Source organism: Colias philodice, chromosome 19 (assembly GCF_061535455.1).
Source record: "Colias philodice isolate Cphi_HAF_F1 chromosome 19, ilColPhil1 Martin Lab GWU primary, whole genome shotgun sequence".
Taxonomy (NCBI): Eukaryota; Metazoa; Arthropoda; class Insecta; order Lepidoptera; family Pieridae; genus Colias; species Colias philodice.
In genome coordinates, this window is record NC_143104.1 from 9,916,002 (window position 1) to 9,940,283 (window position 24,282).

Sequence of the window (24,282 nt, forward strand, 5' to 3'; positions counted from 1 at the left end):
AATAATCGTATGGAAAACACTTTTCATTTGTTTTTTGACTTTCACACCCAACGACTGCACAATAATTATGTTGTTTCGATATTTTGACGAGTAAGCGCTCAGTCGGGCGAACGGTCGGTATATAAAGGTCCTTGAGCGAGTGATGTAGGCCTGGTCATACGATCTATTGACCATCACAGTCGTAGTTGAAAACTATTTATAACAATACAGAACAATAGTAGATGATAAGAAATAGTATATGTTTCCTTTGCAAAATATAATTCATGAAGTACTTTAAACATTCCAGAACATGAAAGTGCTGTCATTCAACTTCGCAAACTCGCCATTGGGCGCGGGCCGCAAGGTAGTAATGGCGCTTCTCCACCACGCGTTTCCAAAACGTCACGACCTCCTCTTTGCCTTCGAGTACAGAGAGCCATACTACCCCACCCTCCCCTCAGACATGAACATGTTCCAACGGCCAGCCGATTGGAAACGGGAGTTAGAAAGATGCGAATGTCCACACTGGAGAATCACTTGTATAAATGGAACGTCAGACGCCTTCATGCTGACCGCGGGGGAGACGCTTATAGTGCCCAGTTCTGTGCTAGACTATAATCTAATGGAAAGCGCCAGACACTTTCGGTCTGGTCGAGTTCCTATATGGGTGTGGGGGAGACCGGAAGGGGCGGCGTTGTTGAGAAGCGGTGAGTTGCTGCCTACGGAATTGTCGGCGACCGCTGAAAGTGTACTGTTAGAACAGGTATTTTACAAGCAAATACATAAATTGATAGTATAAATTCTTGAAACTTGAAAAATTATGGAAATATTTCACTTGGTCATCTCTATGATTTCCAAATTGTGGTTAGTCCTTAAAACATTGTGTTGAACAAATTGTATTCAGTTAATACTTGTGAAACAACCTAAATGCCATCGCATCGGTTTATTGGTACATACATAAAGTAATTGTTTTTCTATTGTTTTCAATTTTGAAGTCCAGTTAATAGGGATCAGAATTTTCCATACAATAATTCGAATTATAACAGATAATTATTTTTTTTGTTATAACACTATTCCAAAAAAAAAATTATAACAAAAAAAATATCGGTATATTCTTAATTTATTTATACTACCACCAGGTGCGCCGTTCCCACCCGAAGCTCACCCCGCCGTACGTGATCTATCTCTGCGGCAACAGTTTCACGAACAACAGCAGCGCCGTTACGTTGCCGCCGCTCAGCGCACTCAACGCGTCATACAAAAAGCTGGCGGATTTGTGCACGCCCACCACTTTATCGGACTTTTGGGTAAATTAATATTTTGAGACAAGTGAGTTCTATTTTAAGTAGTAATAAACAGCTGCAGGCGGATGAATTATACACGGAGACATGAAAAGTATTTATACAGAAGCAGGCAAGTGAGTAATACCTGGTTATATGCATAGTAATTATAAACAGCTGCAGGCAAGTGAGTTATACACGGATATATGCAGAGAAGTTATTAACAGCTGCAGGCAAGTGAGTTATACACTGATATATGCAGAGAAGTTATAAACAGCTGCAGGCAAGTGAGTTCTACGCAGTTATATGCAGAGAAGTTATAAACAGCTGCAGGCAAGTAAGTTATACATGGATATATGCAGAGAAGTTATAAACAGCTACAGGCAAGTGAGTATTACACGGATATATGCAGAGAAGTTATAAACAGCTGCAGGCAAATGATTTATACGCAGTGATATGCAGAGAAGTTATAAACAGCTGCAGGCAAGTGAGTTATACACAAATATATGCAGAGAAGTTATAAACAGCTGCAGGCAAGTGAGTTATACATGGATATATGCAGAGAAGTTATAAAAAGCTGCAGGCAAGTGAGTTATACACGGATATATGCAGAGAAGTTATAAACAGCTGCAGGCAAGTGAGTTATACACGGATATATGCAGAGAAGTTATAAACAGCTGCAGGCAAGTGAGTTCTACGCAGTTATATGCAGAGAAGTTATAAACAGCTGCAGGCAAGTGAGTTATACATGGATATATGCAGAGAAGTTATAAACAGCTACAGGCAAGTGAGTATTACATGGATATATGAAGAGAAGTTATAAACAGCTGCAGGCAAATGATTTATACGCAGTGATATGAAGGGAAGTTATAAACAGCTGCAGGCAAGTGAGTTATACACAAATATATGCAGAAAAGTTATAAACAGCTGCAGGCAAGTGAGTTATTTTTTACTTTTTTAATTTATTTATTTATTTATTTCAGGTAACAGACAATAAATTGTACAGACCCATAGAATAAATACCTTACAGACTAACATACATATAATAATTTAAAACTAAACTAAATTAATACAAAACTAAGAATATATTAAACACTACACTATACACAATTCACGGCACTGGCGGTGTCCCATTGCGCTGAACGGGCTTCGGCTGGGTGTTGCGAAGCCGCCCGCGAAACCGCCGGAACACAACACCACGGGGCCAGAACTCCTCGCTCATGAAGGTCGACAGCTGCTCGCTCGGTACACGCACAACAAATGAATTAAAATACAAATTGTTGCGCGGCTCCAGGCGCTGGACCCTCACTATAAACTTGGTCTAGTTATACACGGATATATGCAGAGAAGTTATAAACAGCTGCAGGCAAGTGAGTTATACACGGATATATGCAGAGAAGTTATAAACAGCTGCAGGCAAGTGAGTTATACGCGAATATATGCAGAGAAGTTATAAACAGCTGCAGGCAAGTGAGTTATACACGGATATATGCACAGAAGTTATAAACAGCTGCAGGCAAATGATTTATACGCAGTTATATGCAGAGAAGTTATAAAAAGCTGCAGGCAAGTGAGTTCTACGCAGTTATATGCAGAGAAGTTATAAACAGCTGCAGGCAAGTGAGTTATACATGGATATATGCAGAGAAGTTATAAACAGCTGCAGGCAAATGATTTATACGCAGTGATATGCAGAGAAGTTATAAACAGCTGCAGGCAAGTGAGTTATACACAAATATATGCAGAAAAGTTATAAACAGCTGCAGGCAAGTGAGTTATACACGGATATATGCAGAGAAGTTATAAACAGCTGCAGGCAAGTGAGTTATACATGGATATATGCAGAGAAGTTATAAACAGCTGCAGGCAAGTGAGTTATACGCGAATATATGCAGAGAAGTTATAAACAGCTGCAGACAAGTGAGTTATACACGGATATATGCAGAGAAGTTATAAACAGCTGCAGGCAAGTGAGTTCTACGCAGTTATATGCAGAGAAGTTATAAACAGCTGCAGGCAAGTGAGTTATACGCGAATATATGCAGAGAAGTTATAAACAGCTGCAGGCAAGTGAGTTATACACGGATATATGCAGAGAAGTTATAAACAGCTGCAGGCAAATGATTTATACGCAGTTATATGCAGAGAAGTTATAAACAGCTGCAGGCAAGTGAGTTATACATGGATATATGCAGAGAAGTTATAAAAAGCTGCAGGCAAGTGAGTTATACACGGATATATGCAGAGAAGTTATAAACAGCTGCAGGCAAGTGAGTTATACACGGATATATGCAGAGAAGTTATAAACAGCTGCAGGCAAGTGAGTTATACGCAGTTATATGCAGAGAAGTTATAAACAGCTGCAGGCAAGTGAGTTATACATGGATATATGCAGAGAATTTATAAACAGCTGCAGGCAAGTGAGTTATACACGGATATATGCAGAGAAGTTATAAACAGCTGCAGGCAAGTGAGTTATACGCAGTTATATGCAGAGAAGTTATAAACAGCTGAGGGCAGGTGAGTTCTACGCAGTTATATGCAGAGAAGTTATAAACATCTGCAGGCAAGTGAGTTATACACGGATATATGCAGAGAAGTTATAAACAGCTACAGGGAAGTGAGTTCTACACGGATATATGCAGAGAAGTTATAAACAGCTGCAGGCAAGTGAGTTATACACAGTTATATACAGAGAAGTTATAAACAGCTTCAGGCAAGTGAGTTATACAGGGATATATGCAGAGAAGTTATAAACAGCTGCAGGCAAGTGAGTTATACACGGATATATGCAGAGAAGTTATAAACAGCTGCAGGCAAGTGAGTTACACACGGATATATGCAGAGAAGTAATAAACAGCTGCAGGCAAGTGAGTTATATATGGATATATGCAGAGAAGTTATAAACAGCTGCAGGCAAGTGAGTTATACAGGGATATATGCAGAGAAATTATAAACAGCGGCAGGCAAATGATTTATACGCAGTGATATGCAGAGAAGTTATAAACAGCTGCAGGCAAGTGAGTTATACATGGATATATGCAGAGAAGTTATAAACAGCTGCAGGCAAGTGAGTTATACAGGGATATATGCAGAGAAATTATAAACAGCGGCAGGCAAATGATTTATACGCAGTGATATGCAGAGAAGTTATAAACAGCTGCAGGCAAGTGAGTTATACACGGATATATGCAGAGAAGTAATAAACAGCTACAGGCAAGTGAGTTCTTCGCAGTTATATGCAGAGAAATTATAAACAGCTACAGGCAAGTGAGTTATACATGGATATATGCAGAGAAGTTATAAACAGCTGCAGGCAAGTGAGTTATACACGGATATATGCAGAGAAGTTATAAACAGCTGCAGGCAAGTGAGTTATACACGGATATATGCAGATAAGTTATAAACAGCTGCAGGCAAGTGAGTTCTACGCAGTTATATGCAGAGAAGTTATAAACAGCTGCAGGCAAGTGAGTTATACATGGATATATGCAGAGAAGTTATAAACAGCTACAGGCAAGTGAGTATTACACGGATATATGCAGAGAAGTTATAAACAGCTGCAGGCAAGTGAGTTATACGCGAATATATGCAGAGAAGTTATAAACAGCTGCAGGCAAGTGAGTTATACACGGATATATGCAGAGAAGTTATAAACAGCTGCAGGCAAATGATTTATATGCAGAGAAGTTATAAACAGCTGCAGGCAAGTGAGTTATACATGGATATATGCAGAGAAGTTATAAAAAGCTGCAGGCAAGTGAGTTATACACGGATATATGCAGAGAAGTTATAAACAGCTGCAGGCAAGTGAGTTATACATTGATATATGCAGAGAAGTTACAAACAGCTGCAGGCAAGTGAGTTCTACGCAGTTATATGCAGAGAAGTTATAAACAGCTGCAGGCAAGTGAGTAATACACGGATATATGCAGAGAAGTTATAAACAGCTGCAGGCAAGTGAGTTATACACGGATATATGCAGATAAGTTATAAACAGCTGCAGGCAAGTGAGTTCTACGCAGTTATATGCAGAGAAGTTATAAACAGCTGCAGGCAAGTGAGTAATACATGGATATATGCAGAGAAGTTATAAAAAGCTGCAGGCAAGTGAGTTATACATGGATATATGCAGAGAAGTTATAAACAGCTGCAGGCAAGTGAGTTATACACGGATATATGCAGAGAAGTTATAAACAGCTGCAGGCAAGTGAGTTCTACGCAGTTATATGCAGAGAAGTTATAAACAGCTGCAGGCAAGTGAGTTATACATGGATATATGCAGAGAAGTTATAAAAAGCTGCAGGCAAGTGAGTTATACACGGATATATGCAGAGAAGTTATAAACAGCTGCAGGCAAGTGAGTTATACACGGATATATGCAGAGAAGTTATAAACAGCTGCAGGCAAGTGAGTTATACGCAGTTATATGCAGAGAAGTTATAAACAGCTGCAGGCAAGTGAGTTATACATGGATATATGCAGAGAAGTTATAAACAGCTGCAGGCAAGTGAGTTATACAGGAATATATGCAGAGAAGTTATAAACAGCTGCATGCAAGTGAGTTAGACGCAGTTATATGCAGAGAAGTTATAAACAGCTGAGGGCAGGTGAGTTCTACGCAGTTATATGCAGAGAAGTTATAAACATCTGCAGGCAAGTGAGTTATACACGGATATATGCAGAGAAGTTATAAACAGCTACAGGGAAGTGAGTTCTACACGGATATATGCAGAGAAGTTATAAACAGCTGCAGGCAAGTGAGTTATACACAGTTATATACAGAGAAGTTATAAACAGCTTCAGGCAAGTGAGTTATACAGGGATATATGCAGAGAAGTTATAAACAGCTGCAGGCAAGTGAGTTATACACGGATATATGCAGAGAAGTTATAAACAGCTGCAGGCAAGTGAGTTACACACGGATATATGCAGAGAAGTAATAAACAGCTGCAGGCAAGTGAGTTATATATGGATGTATGCAGAGAAGTTATAAACAGCTGCAGGCAAGTGAGTTATACAGGGATATATGCAGAGAAGTAATAAACAGCTACAGGCAAGTGAGTTCTTCGCAGTTATATGCAGAGAAATTATAAACAGCTACAGGCAAGTGAGTTATACATGGATATATGCAGAGAAGTTATAAACAGCTGCAGGCAAGTGAGTTATACACGGATATATGCAGAGAAGTTATGAACAGCTGCAGGCAAGTGAGTTATACACGGATATATGCAGATAAGTTATAAACAGCTGCAGGCAAGTGAGTTCTACGCAGTTATATGCAGAGAAGTTATAAACAGCTGCAGGCAAGTGAGTTATACACGGATATATGCAGAGAAGGTATAAACAGCTACAGGCAAGTGAGTTATACGCAGTTATATGTAGAGAAGTAATAAACAGCTACAGGCAAGTGAGTTATACACGGATATATGCAGAGAAGTTATAAACAGCTGCAGGCAAGTGAGTTATACAGGGATATATGCAGAGAAATTATAAACAGCGGCAGGCAAATGATTTATACGCAGTGATATGCAGAGAAGTTATAAACAGCTGCAGGCAAGTGAGTTATACACGGATATATGCAGAGAAGTAATAAACAGCTACAGGCAAGTGAGTTCTTCGCAGTTATATGCAGAGAAATTATAAACAGCTACAGGCAAGTGAGTTATACATGGATATATGCAGAGAAGTTATAAACAGCTGCAGGCAAGTGAGTTATACACGGATATATGCAGAGAAGTTATAAACAGCTGCAGGCAAGTGAGTTATACACGGATATATGCAGATAAGTTATAAACAGCTGCAGGCAAGTGAGTTCTACGCAGTTATATGCAGAGAAGTTATAAACAGCTGCAGGCAAGTGAGTTATACATGGATATATGCAGAGAAGTTATAAACAGCTACAGGCAAGTGAGTATTACACGGATATATGCAGAGAAGTTATAAACAGCTGCAGGCAAGTGAGTTATACGCGAATATATGCAGAGAAGTTATAAACAGCTGCAGGCAAGTGAGTTATACACGGATATATGCAGAGAAGTTATAAACAGCTGCAGGCAAATGATTTATACGCAGTTATATGCAGAGAAGTTATAAACAGCTGCAGGCAAGTGAGTTATACATGGATATATGCAGAGAAGTTATAAAAAGCTGCAGGCAAGTGAGTTATACACGGATATATGCAGAGAAGTTATAAACAGCTGCAGGCAAGTGAGTTATACATTGATATATGCAGAGAAGTTACAAACAGCTGCAGGCAAGTGAGTTCTACGCAGTTATATGCAGAGAAGTTATAAACAGCTGCAGGCAAGTGAGTAATACACGGATATATGCAGAGAAGTTATAAACAGCTGCAGGCAAGTGAGTTATACACGGATATATGCAGATAAGTTATAAACAGCTGCAGGCAAGTGAGTTCTACGCAGTTATATGCAGAGAAGTTATAAACAGCTGCAGGCAAGTGAGTAATACATGGATATATGCAGAGAAGTTATAAAAAGCTGCAGGCAAGTGAGTTATACATGGATATATGCAGAGAAGTTATAAACAGCTGCAGGCAAGTGAGTTATACACGGATATATGCAGAGAAGTTATAAACAGCTGCAGGCAAGTGAGTTCTACGCAGTTATATGCAGAGAAGTTATAAACAGCTGCAGGCAAGTGAGTTATACATGGATATATGCAGAGAAGTTATAAAAAGCTGCAGGCAAGTGAGTTATACACGGATATATGCAGAGAAGTTATAAACAGCTGCAGGCAAGTGAGTTATACACGGATATATGCAGAGAAGTTATAAACAGCTGCAGGCAAGTGAGTTATACGCAGTTATATGCAGAGAAGTTATAAACAGCTGCAGGCAAGTGAGTTATACATGGATATATGCAGAGAAGTTATAAACAGCTGCAGGCAAGTGAGTTATACAGGAATATATGCAGAGAAGTTATAAACAGCTGCATGCAAGTGAGTTAGACGCAGTTATATGCAGAGAAGTTATAAACAGCTGAGGGCAGGTGAGTTCTACGCAGTTATATGCAGAGAAGTTATAAACATCTGCAGGCAAGTGAGTTATACACGGATATATGCAGAGAAGTTATAAACAGCTACAGGGAAGTGAGTTCTACACGGATATATGCAGAGAAGTTATAAACAGCTGCAGGCAAGTGAGTTATACACAGTTATATACAGAGAAGTTATAAACAGCTTCAGGCAAGTGAGTTATACAGGGATATATGCAGAGAAGTTATAAACAGCTGCAGGCAAGTGAGTTATACACGGATATATGCAGAGAAGTTATAAACAGCTGCAGGCAAGTGAGTTACACACGGATATATGCAGAGAAGTAATAAACAGCTGCAGGCAAGTGAGTTATATATGGATATATGCAGAGAAGTTATAAACAGCTGCAGGCAAGTGAGTTATACAGGGATATATGCAGAGAAGTTATAAACAGCTGCAGGCAAGTGAGTTACACACGGATATATGCAGAGAAGTAATAAACAGCTGCAGGCAAGTGAGTTATATATGGATATATGCAGAGAAGTTATTAACAGCTGCAGGCAAATGATTTATACGCAGTTATATGCAGAGAAGTTGTAAACAGCTGCAAGCAAGTGAATTATACATGGATATATGCAGAGAAGTTATAAAAAGCTTTAGGCAAGTGAGTTATACACGGATATATGCAGAGAAATTATAAACAGCTACAGGCAAGTGAGTTATACATGGATATATGCAGAGAAGTTATAAACAGCTGCAGGCAAGTGAGTTAAACACGGATATATGCAGAGAAGTTATAAACAGCTGCAGGCAAGTGAGTTATACACGGATATATGCAGATAAGTTATAAACAGCTGCAGGCAAGTGACTTATACATGGATATATGCAGAGAAGTTATAAACAGCTGCAGGCAAGTGAGTTACACACGGATATATGCAGAGAAGTAATAAACAGCTGCAGGCAAGTGAGTTATACATGGATATATGCAGAGAAGTTATAAACAGCTGCAGGCAAATGATTTATACGCAGTGATATGCAGAGAAGTTATAAACAGCTGCAGGCAAGTGAGTAATACACGGATATATGCAGAGAAGTAATAAACAGCTACAGGCAAGTGAGTTCTTCGCAGTTATATGCAGAGAAATTATAAACAGCTACAGGCAAGTGAGTTATACATGGATATATGCAGAGAAGTTATAAACAGCTGCAGGCAAGTGAGTTATACACGGATATATGCAGAGAAGTTATGAACAGCTGCAGGCAAGTGAGTTATACACGGATATATGCAGATAAGTTATAAACAGCTGCAGGCAAGTGAGTTCTACGCAGTTATATGCAGAGAAGTTATAAACAGCTGCAGGCAAGTGAGTTATACATGGATATATGCAGAGAAGTTATGAACAGCTGCAGGCAAGTGAGTTATACAGGGATATATGCAGAGAAATTATAAACAGCGGCAGGCAAATGATTTATACGCAGTGATATGCAGAGAAGTTATAAACAGCTGCAGGCAAGTGAGTTATACACGGATATATGCAGAGAAGTAATAAACAGCTACAGGCAAGTGAGTTCTTCGCAGTTATATGCAGAGAAATTATAAACAGCTACAGGCAAGTGAGTTATACATGGATATATGCAGAGAAGTTATAAACAGCTGCAGGCAAGTGAGTTATACATGGATATATGCAGAGAAGTTATAAACAGCTGCAGGCAAGTGAGTTATACACGTATATATGCAGAGAAGTTATAAACAGCTGCAGGCAAGTGAGTTATACACGGATATATGCAGATAAGTTATAAACAGCTGCAGGCAAGTGAGTTCTACGCAGTTATATGTAGAGAAGTTATAAACAGCTGCAGGCAAGTGAGTTATACGCGAATATATGCAGAGAAGTTATAAACAGCTGCAGGCAAGTGAGTTATACACGGATATATGCAGAGAAGTTATAAACAGCTGCAGGCAAATGATTTATACGCAGTTATATGCAGAGAAGTTATAAACAGCTGCAGGCAAGTGAGTTATACATGGATATATGCAGAGAAGTTATAAAAAGCTGCAGGCAAGTGAGTTATACACGGATATATGCAGAGAAGTTATAAACAGCTGCAGGCAAGTGAGTTATACATGGATATATGCAGAGAAGTTATAAACAGCTGCAGGCAAATGATTTATACGCAGTGATATGCAGAGAAGTTATAAACAGCTGCAGGCAAGTGAGTTATACGCGAATATATGCAGAGAAGTTATAAACAGCTGCAGGCAAGTGAGTTATACACGGATATATGCAGAGAAGTTATTAACAGCTGCAGGCAAATGATTTATACGCAGTTATATGCAGAGAAGTTATAAACAGCTGCAGGCAAGTGACTTATACACGGATATACGACGAGAAGTTATAAACAGTTGCAGGCAAGTGAGTAATACACGGATATATGCAGAGAAATTATAAACAGCTGCAGGCAAGTGAGTTCTACGCAGTTATATGCAGAGAAGTTATAAACAGCTGCAGGCAAGTGAGTTATACATGGATATATGCAGAGAAATTATAAACAGCTGCAGGCAAGTGAGTTATACAGGGATATATGCAGAGAAGTTATAAACAGCTGCATGCAAGTGAGTTAGACGCAGTTATATGCAGAGAAGTTATAAACAGCTGCAGGCAAGTGAGTAATACACGGATATATGCAGAGAAGTTATAAACAGCTGCAGGCAAGTGAGTTTTACACGGATATATGCAGATAAGTTATAAACAGCTGCAGGCAAGTGAGTTCTACGCAGTTATATGCAGAGAAGTTATAAACAGCTGCAGGCAAGTGAGTTATACATGGATATATGCAGAGAAGTTATAAACAGCTACAGGCAAGTGAGTATTACATGGATATATGCAGAGAAGTTATAAACAGCTGCAGGCAAGTGAGTTATACACAAATATATGCAGAGAAATTATAAACAGCTGCAGGCAAGTGAGTTATACACGGATATATGCAGAGAAATTATAAACAGCTGCAGGCAAGTGAGTTATACACGGATATATGCAGAGAAGTTATAAACAGCTGCAGGCAAGTGAGTTATACACGGATATATGCAGAGAAGTTATAAACAGCTGCAGGCAAGTGAGTTATACACGGATATATGCAGAGAAGTTATAAACAGCTGCAGGCAAGTGAGTTATACACGGATATATGCAGAGAAGTTATAAACAGCTGCAGGTAAGTGAGTTCTACGCAGTTATATGCAGAGAAGTTATAAACAGCTGCAGGCAAGTGAGTTATACATGGATATATGCAGAGAAGTTATAAACAGCTGCAGGCAAGTGAGTTATACACGGATATATGCAGAGAAGTTATAAACAGCTGCAAGGCAAGTGAGTTATACACGGATATATGCAGAGAAGTTATAAACAGCTGAGAGCAGGTGAGTTCTACGCAGTTATATGCAGAGAAGTTATAAACAGCTGCAGGCAAGTGAGTTATACACGGATATATGCAGAGAAGTAATAAACAGCTACAGGCAAGTGAGTTCTTCGCAGTTATATGCAGAGAAATTATAAACAGCTACAGGCAAGTGAGTTATACATGGATATATGCAGAGAAGTTATAAACAGCTGCAGGCAAGTGAGTTATTCACGGATATATGCAGAGAAGTTATAAACAGCTGCAGGCAAGTGAGTTATACACGGATATATGCAGAGAAGTTATAATCAGCTGCAGGCAAGTGAGTTATACGCGAATATATGCAGAGAAGTTATAAACAGCTGCAGGCAAGTGAGTTATACATGGATATATGCAGAGAAGTTATAAACAGCTGCAGGCAAGTGAGTTATTCACGGATATATGCAGAGAAGTTATAAACAGCTGCAGGCAAGTGAGTTATACACGGATATATGCAGAGAAGTTATAAACAGCTGCAGGCAAGTGAGTTACACGCGAATATATGCAGAGAAGTTATAAACAGCTGCAGGCAAGTGAGTTATACACGGATATATGCAGAGAAGTTATAAACAGCTGCAGGCAAATGATTTATACGCAGTTATATGCAGAGAAGTTATAAACAGCTGCAGGCAAGTGAGTTATACATGGATATATGCAGAGAAGTTATAAAAAGCTGCAGGCAAGTGAGTTATACACGGATATATGCAGAGAAGTTATAAACAGCTGCAGGCAAGTGAGTTCTACGCAGTTATATGCAGAGAAGTTATAAACAGCTGCAGGCAAGTGAGTTATACATGGATATATGCAGAGAAGTTATAAAAAGCTGCAGGCAAGTGAGTTATACACGGATATATGCAGAGAAGTTATAAACAGCTGCAGGCAAGTGAGTTCTACGCAGTTATATGCAGAGAAGTTATAAACAGCTGCAGGCAAGTGAGTTATACATGGATATATGCAGAGAAGTTATAAACAGCTACAGGCAAGTGAGTATTACATGGATATATGCAGAGAAGTTATAAACAGCTGCAGGCAAATGATTTATACGCAGTGATATGCAGAGAAATTATAAACAGCTGCAGGCAAGTGAGTTATACACAAATATATGCAGAGAAATTATAAACAGCTGCAGGCAAGTGAGTTATACACGGATATATGCAGAGAAGTTATAAACAGCTGCAGGCAAGTGAGTTACACACGGATATATGCAGAGAAGTAATAAACAGCTGCAGGCAAGTGAGTTATATATGGATATATGCAGAGAAGTTATAAACAGCTGCAGGCAAGTGAGTTATACAGGGATATATGCAGAGAAATTATTAACAGCGGCAGGCAAATGATTTATACGCAGTGATATGCAGAGAAGTTATAAACAGCTGCAGGCAAGTGAGTTATACATGGATATATGCAGAGAAGTTATAAACAGCTGCAGGCAAGTGAGTTATACAGGGATATATGCAGAGAAATTATAAACAGCGGCAGGCAAATGATTTATACGCAGTGATATGCAGAGAAGTTATAAACAGCTGCAGGCAAGTGAGTTATACACGGATATATGCAGAGAAGTAATAAACAGCTACAGGCAAGTGAGTTCTTCGCAGTTATATGCAGAGAAATTATAAACAGCTACAGGCAAGTGAGTTATACATGGATATATGCAGAGAAGTTATAAACAGCTGCAGGCAAGTGAGTTATACACGGATATATGCAGAGAAGTTATAAACAGCTGCAGGCAAGTGAGTTATACACGGATATATGCAGATAAGTTATAAACAGCTGCAGGCAAGTGAGTTCTACGCAGTTATATGCAGAGAAGTTATAAACAGCTGCAGGCAAGTGAGTTATACATGGATATATGCAGAGAAGTTATAAACAGCTACAGGCAAGTGAGTATTACACGGATATATGCAGAGAAGTTATAAACAGCTGCAGGCAAGTGAGTTATACGCGAATATATGCAGAGAAGTTATAAACAGCTGCAGGCAAGTGAGTTATACACGGATATATGCAGAGAAGTTATAAACAGCTGCAGGCAAATGATTTATATGCAGAGAAGTTATAAACAGCTGCAGGCAAGTGAGTTATACATGGATATATGCAGAGAAGTTATAAAAAGCTGCAGGCAAGTGAGTTATACACGGATATATGCAGAGAAGTTATAAACAGCTGCAGGCAAGTGAGTTATACATTGATATATGCAGAGAAGTTACAAACAGCTGCAGGCAAGTGAGTTCTACGCAGTTATATGCAGAGAAGTTATAAACAGCTGCAGGCAAGTGAGTAATACACGGATATATGCAGAGAAGTTATAAACAGCTGCAGGCAAGTGAGTGATACACGGATATATGCAGATAAGTTATAAACAGCTGCAGGCAAGTGAGTTCTACGCAGTTATATGCAGAGAAGTTATAAACAGCTGCAGGCAAGTGAGTAATACATGGATATATGCAGAGAAGTTATAAAAAGCTGCAGGCAAGTGAGTTATACATGGATATATGCAGAGAAGTTATAAACAGCTGCAGGCAAGTGAGTTATACACGGATATATGCAGAGAAGTTATAAACAGCTGCAGGCAAGTGAGTTCTACGCAGTTATATGCAGAGAAGTTATAAACAGCTGCAGGCAAGTGAGTTATACATGGATATATGCAGAGAAGTTATAAAAAGCTGCAGGCAAGTGAGTTATACACGGATATATGCAGAGAAGTTATAAACAGCTGCAGGCAAGTGAGTTATACACGGATATATGCAGAGAAGTTATAAACAGCTGCAGGCAAGTGAGTTATACGCAGTTATATGCAGAGAAGTTATAAACAGCTGCAGGCAAGTGAGTTATACATGGATATATGCAGAGAAGTTATAAACAGCTGCAGGCAAGTGAGTTATACAGGAATATATGCAGAGAAGTTATAAACAGCTGCATGCAAGTGAGTTAGACGCAGTTATATGCAGAGAAGTTATAAACAGCTGAGGGCAGGTGAGTTCTACGCAGTTATATGCAGAGAAGTTATAAACAGCTGCAGGCAAGTGAGTTATACACGGATATATGCAGAGAAGTAATAAACAGCTGCAGGCAAGTGAGTTCTACGCAGTTATATGCAGAGAAGTTATAAACAGCTGCAGGCAAGTGAGTTATACATGGATATATGCAGAGAAGTTATAAACAGCTACAGGCAAGTGAGTATTACACGGATATATGCAGAGAAGTTATAAACAGCTGCAGGCAAGTGAGTTATACACGGATATATGCAGAGAAGTTATAAACAGCTGCAGGCAAGTGAGTTACACACGGATATATGCAGAGAAGTAATAAACAGCTGCAGGCAAGTGAGTTATATATGGATATATGCAGAGAAGTTATAAACAGCTGCAGGCAAGTGAGTTATACAGGGATATATGCAGAGAAGTAATAAACAGCTACAGGCAAGTGAGTTCTTCGCAGTTATATGCAGAGAAATTATAAACAGCTACAGGCAAGTGAGTTATACATGGATATATGCAGAGAAGTTATAAACAGCTGCAGGCAAGTGAGTTATACACGGATATATGCAGAGAAGTTATGAACAGCTGCAGGCAAGTGAGTTATACACGGATATATGCAGATAAGTTATAAACAGCTGCAGGCAAGTGAGTTCTACGCAGTTATATGCAGAGAAGTTATAAACAGCTGCAGGCAAGTGAGTTATACATGGATATATGCAGAGAAGTTATGAACAGCTGCAGGCAAGTGAGTTATACAGGGATATATGCAGAGAAATTATAAACAGCGGCAGGCAAATGATTTATACGCAGTGATATGCAGAGAAGTTATAAACAGCTGCAGGCAAGTGAGTTATACACGGATATATGCAGAGAAGTAATAAACAGCTACAGGCAAGTGAGTTCTTCGCAGTTATATGCAGAGAAATTATAAACAGCTACAGGCAAGTGAGTTATACATGGATATATGCAGAGAAGTTATAAACAGCTGCAGGCAAGTGAGTTATACACGTATATATGCAGAGAAGTTATAAACAGCTGCAGGCAAGTGAGTTATACACGGATATATGCAGATAAGTTATAAACAGCTGCAGGCAAGTGAGTTCTACGCAGTTATATGTAGAGAAGTTATAAACAGCTGCAGGCAAGTGAGTTATACGCGAATATATGCAGAGAAGTTATAAACAGCTGCAGGCAAGTGAGTTATACACGGATATATGCAGAGAAGTTATAAACAGCTGCAGGCAAATGATTTATACGCAGTTATATGCAGAGAAGTTATAAACAGCTGCAGGCAAGTGAGTTATACATGGATATATGCAGAGAAGTTATAAAAAGCTGCAGGCAAGTGAGTTATACACGGATATATGCAGAGAAGTTATAAACAGCTGCAGGCAAGTGAGTTATACATGGATATATGCAGAGAAGTTATAAACAGCTGCAGGCAAATGATTTATACGCAGTGATATGCAGAGAAGTTATAAACAGCTGCAGGCAAGTGAGTTCTACGCAGTTATATGCAGAGAAGTTATAAACAGCTGCAGGCAAGTGAGTTATACATGGATATATGCAGAGAAATTATAAACAGCTGCAGGCAAGTGAGTTATACAGGGATATATGCAGAGAAGTTATAAACAGCTGCATGCAAGTGAGTTAGACGCAGTTATATGCAGAGAAGTTATAAACAGCTGCAGGCAAGTGAGTTATACACGGATATATGCAGAGAAGTAATAAACAGCTACAGGCAAGTGAGTTCTTCGCAGTTATATGCAGAGAAATTATAAACAGCTACAGGCAAGTGAGTTATACATGGATATATGCAGAGAAGTTATAAACAGCTGCAGGCAAGTGAGTTATACATGGATATATGCAGAGAAGTTATAAACAGCTGCAGGCAAGTGAGTTATACACGTATATATGCAGAGAAGTTATAAACAGCTGCAGGCAAGTGAGTTATACACGGATATATGCAGATAAGTTATAAACAGCTGCAGGCAAGTGAGTTCTACGCAGTTATATGTAGAGAAGTTATAAACAGCTGCAGGCAAGTGAGTTATACGCGAATATATGCAGAGAAGTTATAAACAGCTGCAGGCAAGTGAGTTATACACGGATATATGCAGAGAAGTTATAAACAGCTGCAGGCAAATGATTTATACGCAGTTATATGCAGAGAAGTTATAAACAGCTGCAGGCAAGTGAGTTATACATGGATATATGCAGAGAAGTTATAAAAAGCTGCAGGCAAGTGAGTTATACACGGATATATGCAGAGAAGTTATAAACAGCTGCAGGCAAGTGAGTTATACATGGATATATGCAGAGAAGTTATAAACAGCTGCAGGCAAATGATTTATACGCAGTGATATGCAGAGAAGTTATAAACAGCTGCAGGCAAGTGAGTTATACGCGAATATATGCAGAGAAGTTATAAACAGCTGCAGGCAAGTGAGTTATACACGGATATATGCAGAGAAGTTATTAACAGCTGCAGGCAAATGATTTATACGCAGTTATATGCAGAGAAGTTATAAACAGCTGCAGGCAAGTGACTTATACACGGATATACGACGAGAAGTTATAAACAGTTGCAGGCAAGTGAGTAATACACGGATATATGCAGAGAAATTATAAACAGCTGCAGGCAAGTGAGTTCTACGCAGTTATATGCAGAGAAGTTATAAACAGCTGCAGGCAAGTGAGTTATACATGGATATATGCAGAGAAATTATAAACAGCTGCAGGCAAGTGAGTTATACAGGGATATATGCAGAGAAGTTATAAACAGCTGCATGCAAGTGAGTTAGACGCAGTTATATGCAGAGAAGTTATAAACAGCTGCAGGCAAGTGAGTAATACACGGATATATGCAGAGAAGTTATAAACAGCTGCAGGCAAGTGAGTTTTACACGGATATATGCAGATAAGTTATAAACAGCTGCAGGCAAGTGAGTTCTACGCAGTTATATGCAGAGAAGTTATAAACAGCTGCAGGCAAGTGAGTTATACATGGATATATGCAGAGAAGTTATAAACAGCTACAGGCAAGTGAGTATTACATGGATATATGCAGAGAAGTTATAAACAGCTGCAGGCAAGTGAGTTATACACAAATATATGCAGAGAAATTATAAACAGCTGCAGGCAAGTGAGTTATACACGGATATATGCAGAGAAATTATAAACAGCTGCAGGCAAGTGAGTTATACACGGATATATGCAGAGAAGTTATAAACAGCTGCAGGCAAGTGAGTTATACACGGATATATGCAGAGAAGTTATAAACAGCTGCAGGCAAGTGAGTTATACACGGATATATGCAGAGAAGTTATAAACAGCTGCAGGCAAGTGAGTTATACACGGATATATGCAGAGAAGTTATAAACAGCTGCAGGTAAGTGAGTTCTACGCAGTTATATGCAGAGAAGTTATAAACAGCTGCAGGCAAGTGAGTTATACATGGATATATGCAGAGAAGTTATAAACAGCTGCAGGCAAGTGAGTTATACACGGATATATGCAGAGAAGTTATAAACAGCTGCAAGGCAAGTGAGTTATACACGGATATATGCAGAGAAGTTATAAACAGCTGAGAGCAGGTGAGTTCTACGCAGTTATATGCAGAGAAGTTATAAACAGCTGCAGGCAAGTGAGTTATACACGGATATATGCAGAGAAGTAATAAACAGCTACAGGCAAGTGAGTTCTTCGCAGTTATATGCAGAGAAATTATAAACAGCTACAGGCAAGTGAGTTATACATGGATATATGCAGAGAAGTTATAAACAGCTGCAGGCAAGTGAGTTATTCACGGATATATGCAGAGAAGTTATAAACAGCTGCAGGCAAGTGAGTTATACACGGATATATGCAGAGAAGTTATAATCAGCTGCAGGCAAGTGAGTTATACGCGAATATATGCAGAGAAGTTATAAACAGCTGCAGGCAAGTGAGTTATACATGGATATATGCAGAGAAGTTATAAACAGCTGCAGGCAAGTGAGTTATTCACGGATATATGCAGAGAAGTTATAAACAGCTGCAGGCAAGTGAGTTATACACGGATATATGCAGAGAAGTTATAAACAGCTGCAGGCAAGTGAGTTACACGCGAATATATGCAGAGAAGTTATAAACAGCTGCAGGCAAGTGAGTTATACACGGATATATGCAGAGAAGTTATAAACAGCTGCAGGCAAATGATTTATACGCAGTTATATGCAGAGAAGTTATAAACAGCTGCAGGCAAGTGAGTTATACATGGATATATGCAGAGAAGTTATAAAAAGCTGCAGGCAAGTGAGTTATACACGGATATATGCAGAGAAGTTATAAACAGCTGCAGGCAAGTGAGTTCTACGCAGTTATATGCAGAGAAGTTATAAACAGCTGCAGGCAAGTGAGTTATACATGGATATATGCAGAGAAGTTATAAAAAGCTGCAGGCAAGTGAGTTATACACGGATATATGCAGAGAAGTTATAAACAGCTGCAGGCAAGTGAGTTCTACGCAGTTATATGCAGAGAAGTTATAAACAGCTGCAGGCAAGTGAGTTATACATGGATATATGCAGAGAAGTTATAAACAGCTACAGGCAAGTGAGTATTACATGGATATATGCAGAGAAGTTATAAACAGCTGCAGGCAAATGATTTATACGCAGTGATATGCAGAGAAATTATAAACAGCTGCAGGCAAGTGAGTTATACACAAATATATGCAGAGAAATTATAAACAGCTGCAGGCAAGTGAGTTATACACGGATATATGCAGAGAAGTTATAAACAGCTGCAGGCAAGTGAGTTACACACGGATATATGCAGAGAAGTAATAAACAGCTGCAGGCAAGTGAGTTATATATGGATATATGCAGAGAAGTTATAAACAGCTGCAGGCAAGTGAGTTATACAGGGATATATGCAGAGAAATTATTAACAGCGGCAGGCAAATGATTTATACGCAGTGATATGCAGAGAAGTTATAAACAGCTGCAGGCAAGTGAGTTATACATGGATATATGCAGAGAAGTTATAAACAGCTGCAGGCAAGTGAGTTATACAGGGATATATACAGAGAAATTATAAACAGCGGCAGGCAAATGATTTATACGCAGTGATATGCAGAGAAGTTATAAACAGCTGCAGGCAAGTGAGTTATACACGGATATATGCAGAGAAGTAATAAACAGCTACAGGCAAGTGAGTTCTTCGCAGTTATATGCAGAGAAATTATAAACAGCTACAGGCAAGTGAGTTATACATGGATATATGCAGAGAAGTTATAAACAGCTGCAGGCAAGTGAGTTATACACGGATATATGCAGAGAAGTTATAAACAGCTGCAGGCAAGTGAGTTATACACGAATATATGCAGATAAGTTATAAACAGCTGCAGGCAAGTGAGTTCTACGCAGTTATATGCAGAGAAGTTATAAACAGCTGCAGGCAAGTGAGTTATACATGGATATATGCAGAGAAGTTATAAACAGCTACAGGCAAGTGAGTATTACACGGATATATGCAGAGAAGTTATAAACAGCTGCAGGCAAGTGAGTTATACGCGAATATATGCAGAGAAGTTATAAACAGCTGCAGGCAAGTGAGTTATACACGGATATATGCAGAGAAGTTATAAACAGCTGCAGGCAAATGATTTATATGCAGAGAAGTTATAAACAGCTGCAGGCAAGTGAGTTATACATGGATATATGCAGAGAAGTTATAAAAAGCTGCAGGCAAGTGAGTTATACACGGATATATGCAGAGAAGTTATAAACAGCTGCAGGCAAGTGAGTTATACATTGATATATGCAGAGAAGTTACAAACAGCTGCAGGCAAGTGAGTTCTACGCAGTTATATGCAGAGAAGTTATAAACAGCTGCAGGCAAGTGAGTAATACACGGATATATGCAGAGAAGTTATAAACAGCTGCAGGCAAGTGAGTGATACACGGATATATGCAGATAAGTTATAAACAGCTGCAGGCAAGTGAGTTCTACGCAGTTATATGCAGAGAAGTTATAAACAGCTGCAGGCAAGTGAGTAATACATGGATATATGCAGAGAAGTTATAAAAAGCTGCAGGCAAGTGAGTTATACATGGATATATGCAGAGAAGTTATAAACAGCTGCAGGCAAGTGAGTTATACACGGATATATGCAGAGAAGTTATAAACAGCTGCAGGCAAGTGAGTTCTACGCAGTTATATGCAGAGAAGTTATAAACAGCTGCAGGCAAGTGAGTTATACATGGATATATGCAGAGAAGTTATAAAAAGCTGCAGGCAAGTGAGTTATACACGGATATATGCAGAGAAGTTATAAACAGCTGCAGGCAAGTGAGTTATACACGGATATATGCAGAGAAGTTATAAACAGCTGCAGGCAAGTGAGTTATACGCAGTTATATGCAGAGAAGTTATAAACAGCTGCAGGCAAGTGAGTTATACATGGATATATGCAGAGAAGTTATAAACAGCTGCAGGCAAGTGAGTTATACAGGAATATATGCAGAGAAGTTATAAACAGCTGCATGCAAGTGAGTTAGACGCAGTTATATGCAGAGAAGTTATAAACAGCTGAGGGCAGGTGAGTTCTACGCAGTTATATGCAGAGAAGTTATAAACAGCTGCAGGCAAGTGAGTTATACACGGATATATGCAGAGAAGTAATAAACAGCTGCAGGCAAGTGAGTTCTACGCAGTTATATGCAGAGAAGTTATAAACAGCTGCAGGCAAGTGAGTTATACATGGATATATGCAGAGAAGTTATAAACAGCTACAGGCAAGTGAGTATTACACGGATATATGCAGAGAAGTTATAAACAGCTGCAGGCAAGTGAGTTATACACGGATATATGCAGAGAAGTTATAAACAGCTGCAGGCAAGTGAGTTACACACGGATATATGCAGAGAAGTAATAAACAGCTGCAGGCAAGTGAGTTATATATGGATATATGCAGAGAAGTTATAAACAGCTGCAGGCAAGTGAGTTATACAGGGATATATGCAGAGAAGTAATAAACAGCTACAGGCAAGTGAGTTCTTCGCAGTTATATGCAGAGAAATTATAAACAGCTACAGGCAAGTGAGTTATACATGGATATATGCAGAGAAGTTATAAACAGCTGCAGGCAAGTGAGTTATACACGGATATATGCAGAGAAGTTATGAACAGCTGCAGGCAAGTGAGTTATACACGGATATATGCAGATAAGTTATAAACAGCTGCAGGCAAGTGAGTTCTACGCAGTTATATGCAGAGAAGTTATAAACAGCTGCAGGCAAGTGAGTTATACATGGATATATGCAGAGAAGTTATGAACAGCTGCAGGCAAGTGAGTTATACAGGGATATATGCAGAGAAATTATAAACAGCGGCAGGCAAATGATTTATACGCAGTGATATGCAGAGAAGTTATAAACAGCTGCAGGCAAGTGAGTTATACACGGATATATGCAGAGAAGTAATAAACAGCTACAGGCAAGTGAGTTCTTCGCAGTTATATGCAGAGAAATTATAAACAGCTACAGGCAAGTGAGTTATACATGGATATATGCAGAGAAGTTATAAACAGCTGCAGGCAAGTGAGTTATACACGGATATATGCAGAGAAGTTATAAACAGCTGCAGGCAAATGATTTATACGCAGTTATATGCAGAGAAGTTATAAACAGCTGCAGGCAAGTGAGTTATACATGGATATATGCAGAGAAGTTATAAAAAGCTGCAGGCAAGTGAGTTATACACGGATATATGCAGAGAAGTTATAAACAGCTGCAGGCAAGTGAGTTCTACGCAGTTATATGCAGAGAAGTTATAAACAGCTGCAGGCAAGTGAGTTATACATGGATATATGCAGAGAAGTTATAAAAAGCTGCAGGCAAGTGAGTTATACACGGATATATGCAGAGAAGTTATAAACAGCTGCAGGCAAGTGAGTTCTACGCAGTTATATGCAGAGAAGTTATAAACAGCTGCAGGCAAGTGAGTTATACATGGATATATGCAGAGAAGTTATAAACAGCTACAGGCAAGTGAGTATTACATGGATATATGCAGAGAAGTTATAAACAGCTGCAGGCAAATGATTTATACGCAGTGATATGCAGAGAAATTATAAACAGCTGCAGGCAAGTGAGTTATACACGGATATATGCAGAGAAGTTATAAACAGCTGCAGGCAAATGATTTATACGCAGTGATATGCAGAGAAGTTATAAACAGCTGCAGGCAAGTGAGTTCTACGCAGTTATATGCAGAGAAGTTATAAACAGCTGCAGGCAAGTGAGTTATATATGGATATATGCAGAGAAATTATAAACAGCTGCAGGCAAGTGAGTTATACAGGGATATATGCAGAGAAGTTATAAACAGCTGCATGCAAGTGAGTTAGACGCAGTTATATGCAGAGAAGTTATAAACAGCTGCAGGCAAGTGAGTTATACACGGATATATGCAGAGAAGTAATAAACAGCTACAGGCAAGTGAGTTCTTCGCAGTTATATGCAGAGAAATTATAAACAGCTACAGGCAAGTGAGTTATACATGGATATATGCAGAGAAGTTATAAACAGCTGCAGGCAAGTGAGTTATACATGGATATATGCAGAGAAGTTATAAACAGCTGCAGGCAAGTGAGTTATACACGTATATATGCAGAGAAGTTATAAACAGCTGCAGGCAAGTGAGTTATACACGGATATATGCAGATAAGTTATAAACAGCTGCAGGCAAGTGAGTTCTACGCAGTTATATGTAGAGAAGTTATAAACAGCTGCAGGCAAGTGAGTTATACGCGAATATATGCAGAGAAGTTATAAACAGCTGCAGGCAAGTGAGTTATACACGGATATATGCAGAGAAGTTATAAACAGCTGCAGGCAAATGATTTATACGCAGTTATATGCAGAGAAGTTATAAACAGCTGCAGGCAAGTGAGTTATACATGGATATATGCAGAGAAGTTATAAAAAGCTGCAGGCAAGTGAGTTATACACGGATATATGCAGAGAAGTTATAAACAGCTGCAGGCAAGTGAGTTATACATGGATATATGCAGAGAAGTTATAAACAGCTGCAGGCAAATGATTTATACGCAGTGATATGCAGAGAAGTTATAAACAGCTGCAGGCAAGTGAGTTATACGCGAATATATGCAGAGAAGTTATAAACAGCTGCAGGCAAGTGAGTTATACACGGATATATGCAGAGAAGTTATTAACAGCTGCAGGCAAATGATTTATACGCAGTTATATGCAGAGAAGTTATAAACAGCTGCAGGCAAGTGACTTATACACGGATATACGACGAGAAGTTATAAACAGTTGCAGGCAAGTGAGTAATACACGGATATATGCAGAGAAATTATAAACAGCTGCAGGCAAGTGAGTTCTACGCAGTTATATGCAGAGAAGTTATAAACAGCTGCAGGCAAGTGAGTTATACATGGATATATGCAGAGAAATTATAAACAGCTGCAGGCAAGTGAGTTATACAGGGATATATGCAGAGAAGTTATAAACAGCTGCATGCAAGTGAGTTAGACGCAGTTATATGCAGAGAAGTTATAAACAGCTGCAGGCAAGTGAGTAATACACGGATATATGCAGAGAAGT

At 39.0% G+C, this 24,282-nt stretch overlaps 1 protein-coding gene across 5 annotated transcripts in view; it reads left to right on the forward strand.

Annotated features, from left to right (window-relative positions):
- The window catches only part of LOC149480146 (myotubularin-related protein 10-B), a 76,664-nt gene that overhangs the window by 8,498 nt on the left and 43,884 nt on the right, over positions 1-24,282 (forward strand). For all 5 annotated transcript variants that reach the window (XM_089707077.1, XM_089707079.1, XM_089707076.1 and 2 more), the window contains 2 exons: positions 287-742; positions 1,119-1,286. In XM_089707077.1, coding sequence (XP_089563203.1) covers positions 287-742; positions 1,119-1,286 — 624 coding nt within the window. The remainder of the gene's footprint in view (positions 1-286; positions 743-1,118; positions 1,287-24,282) is intronic.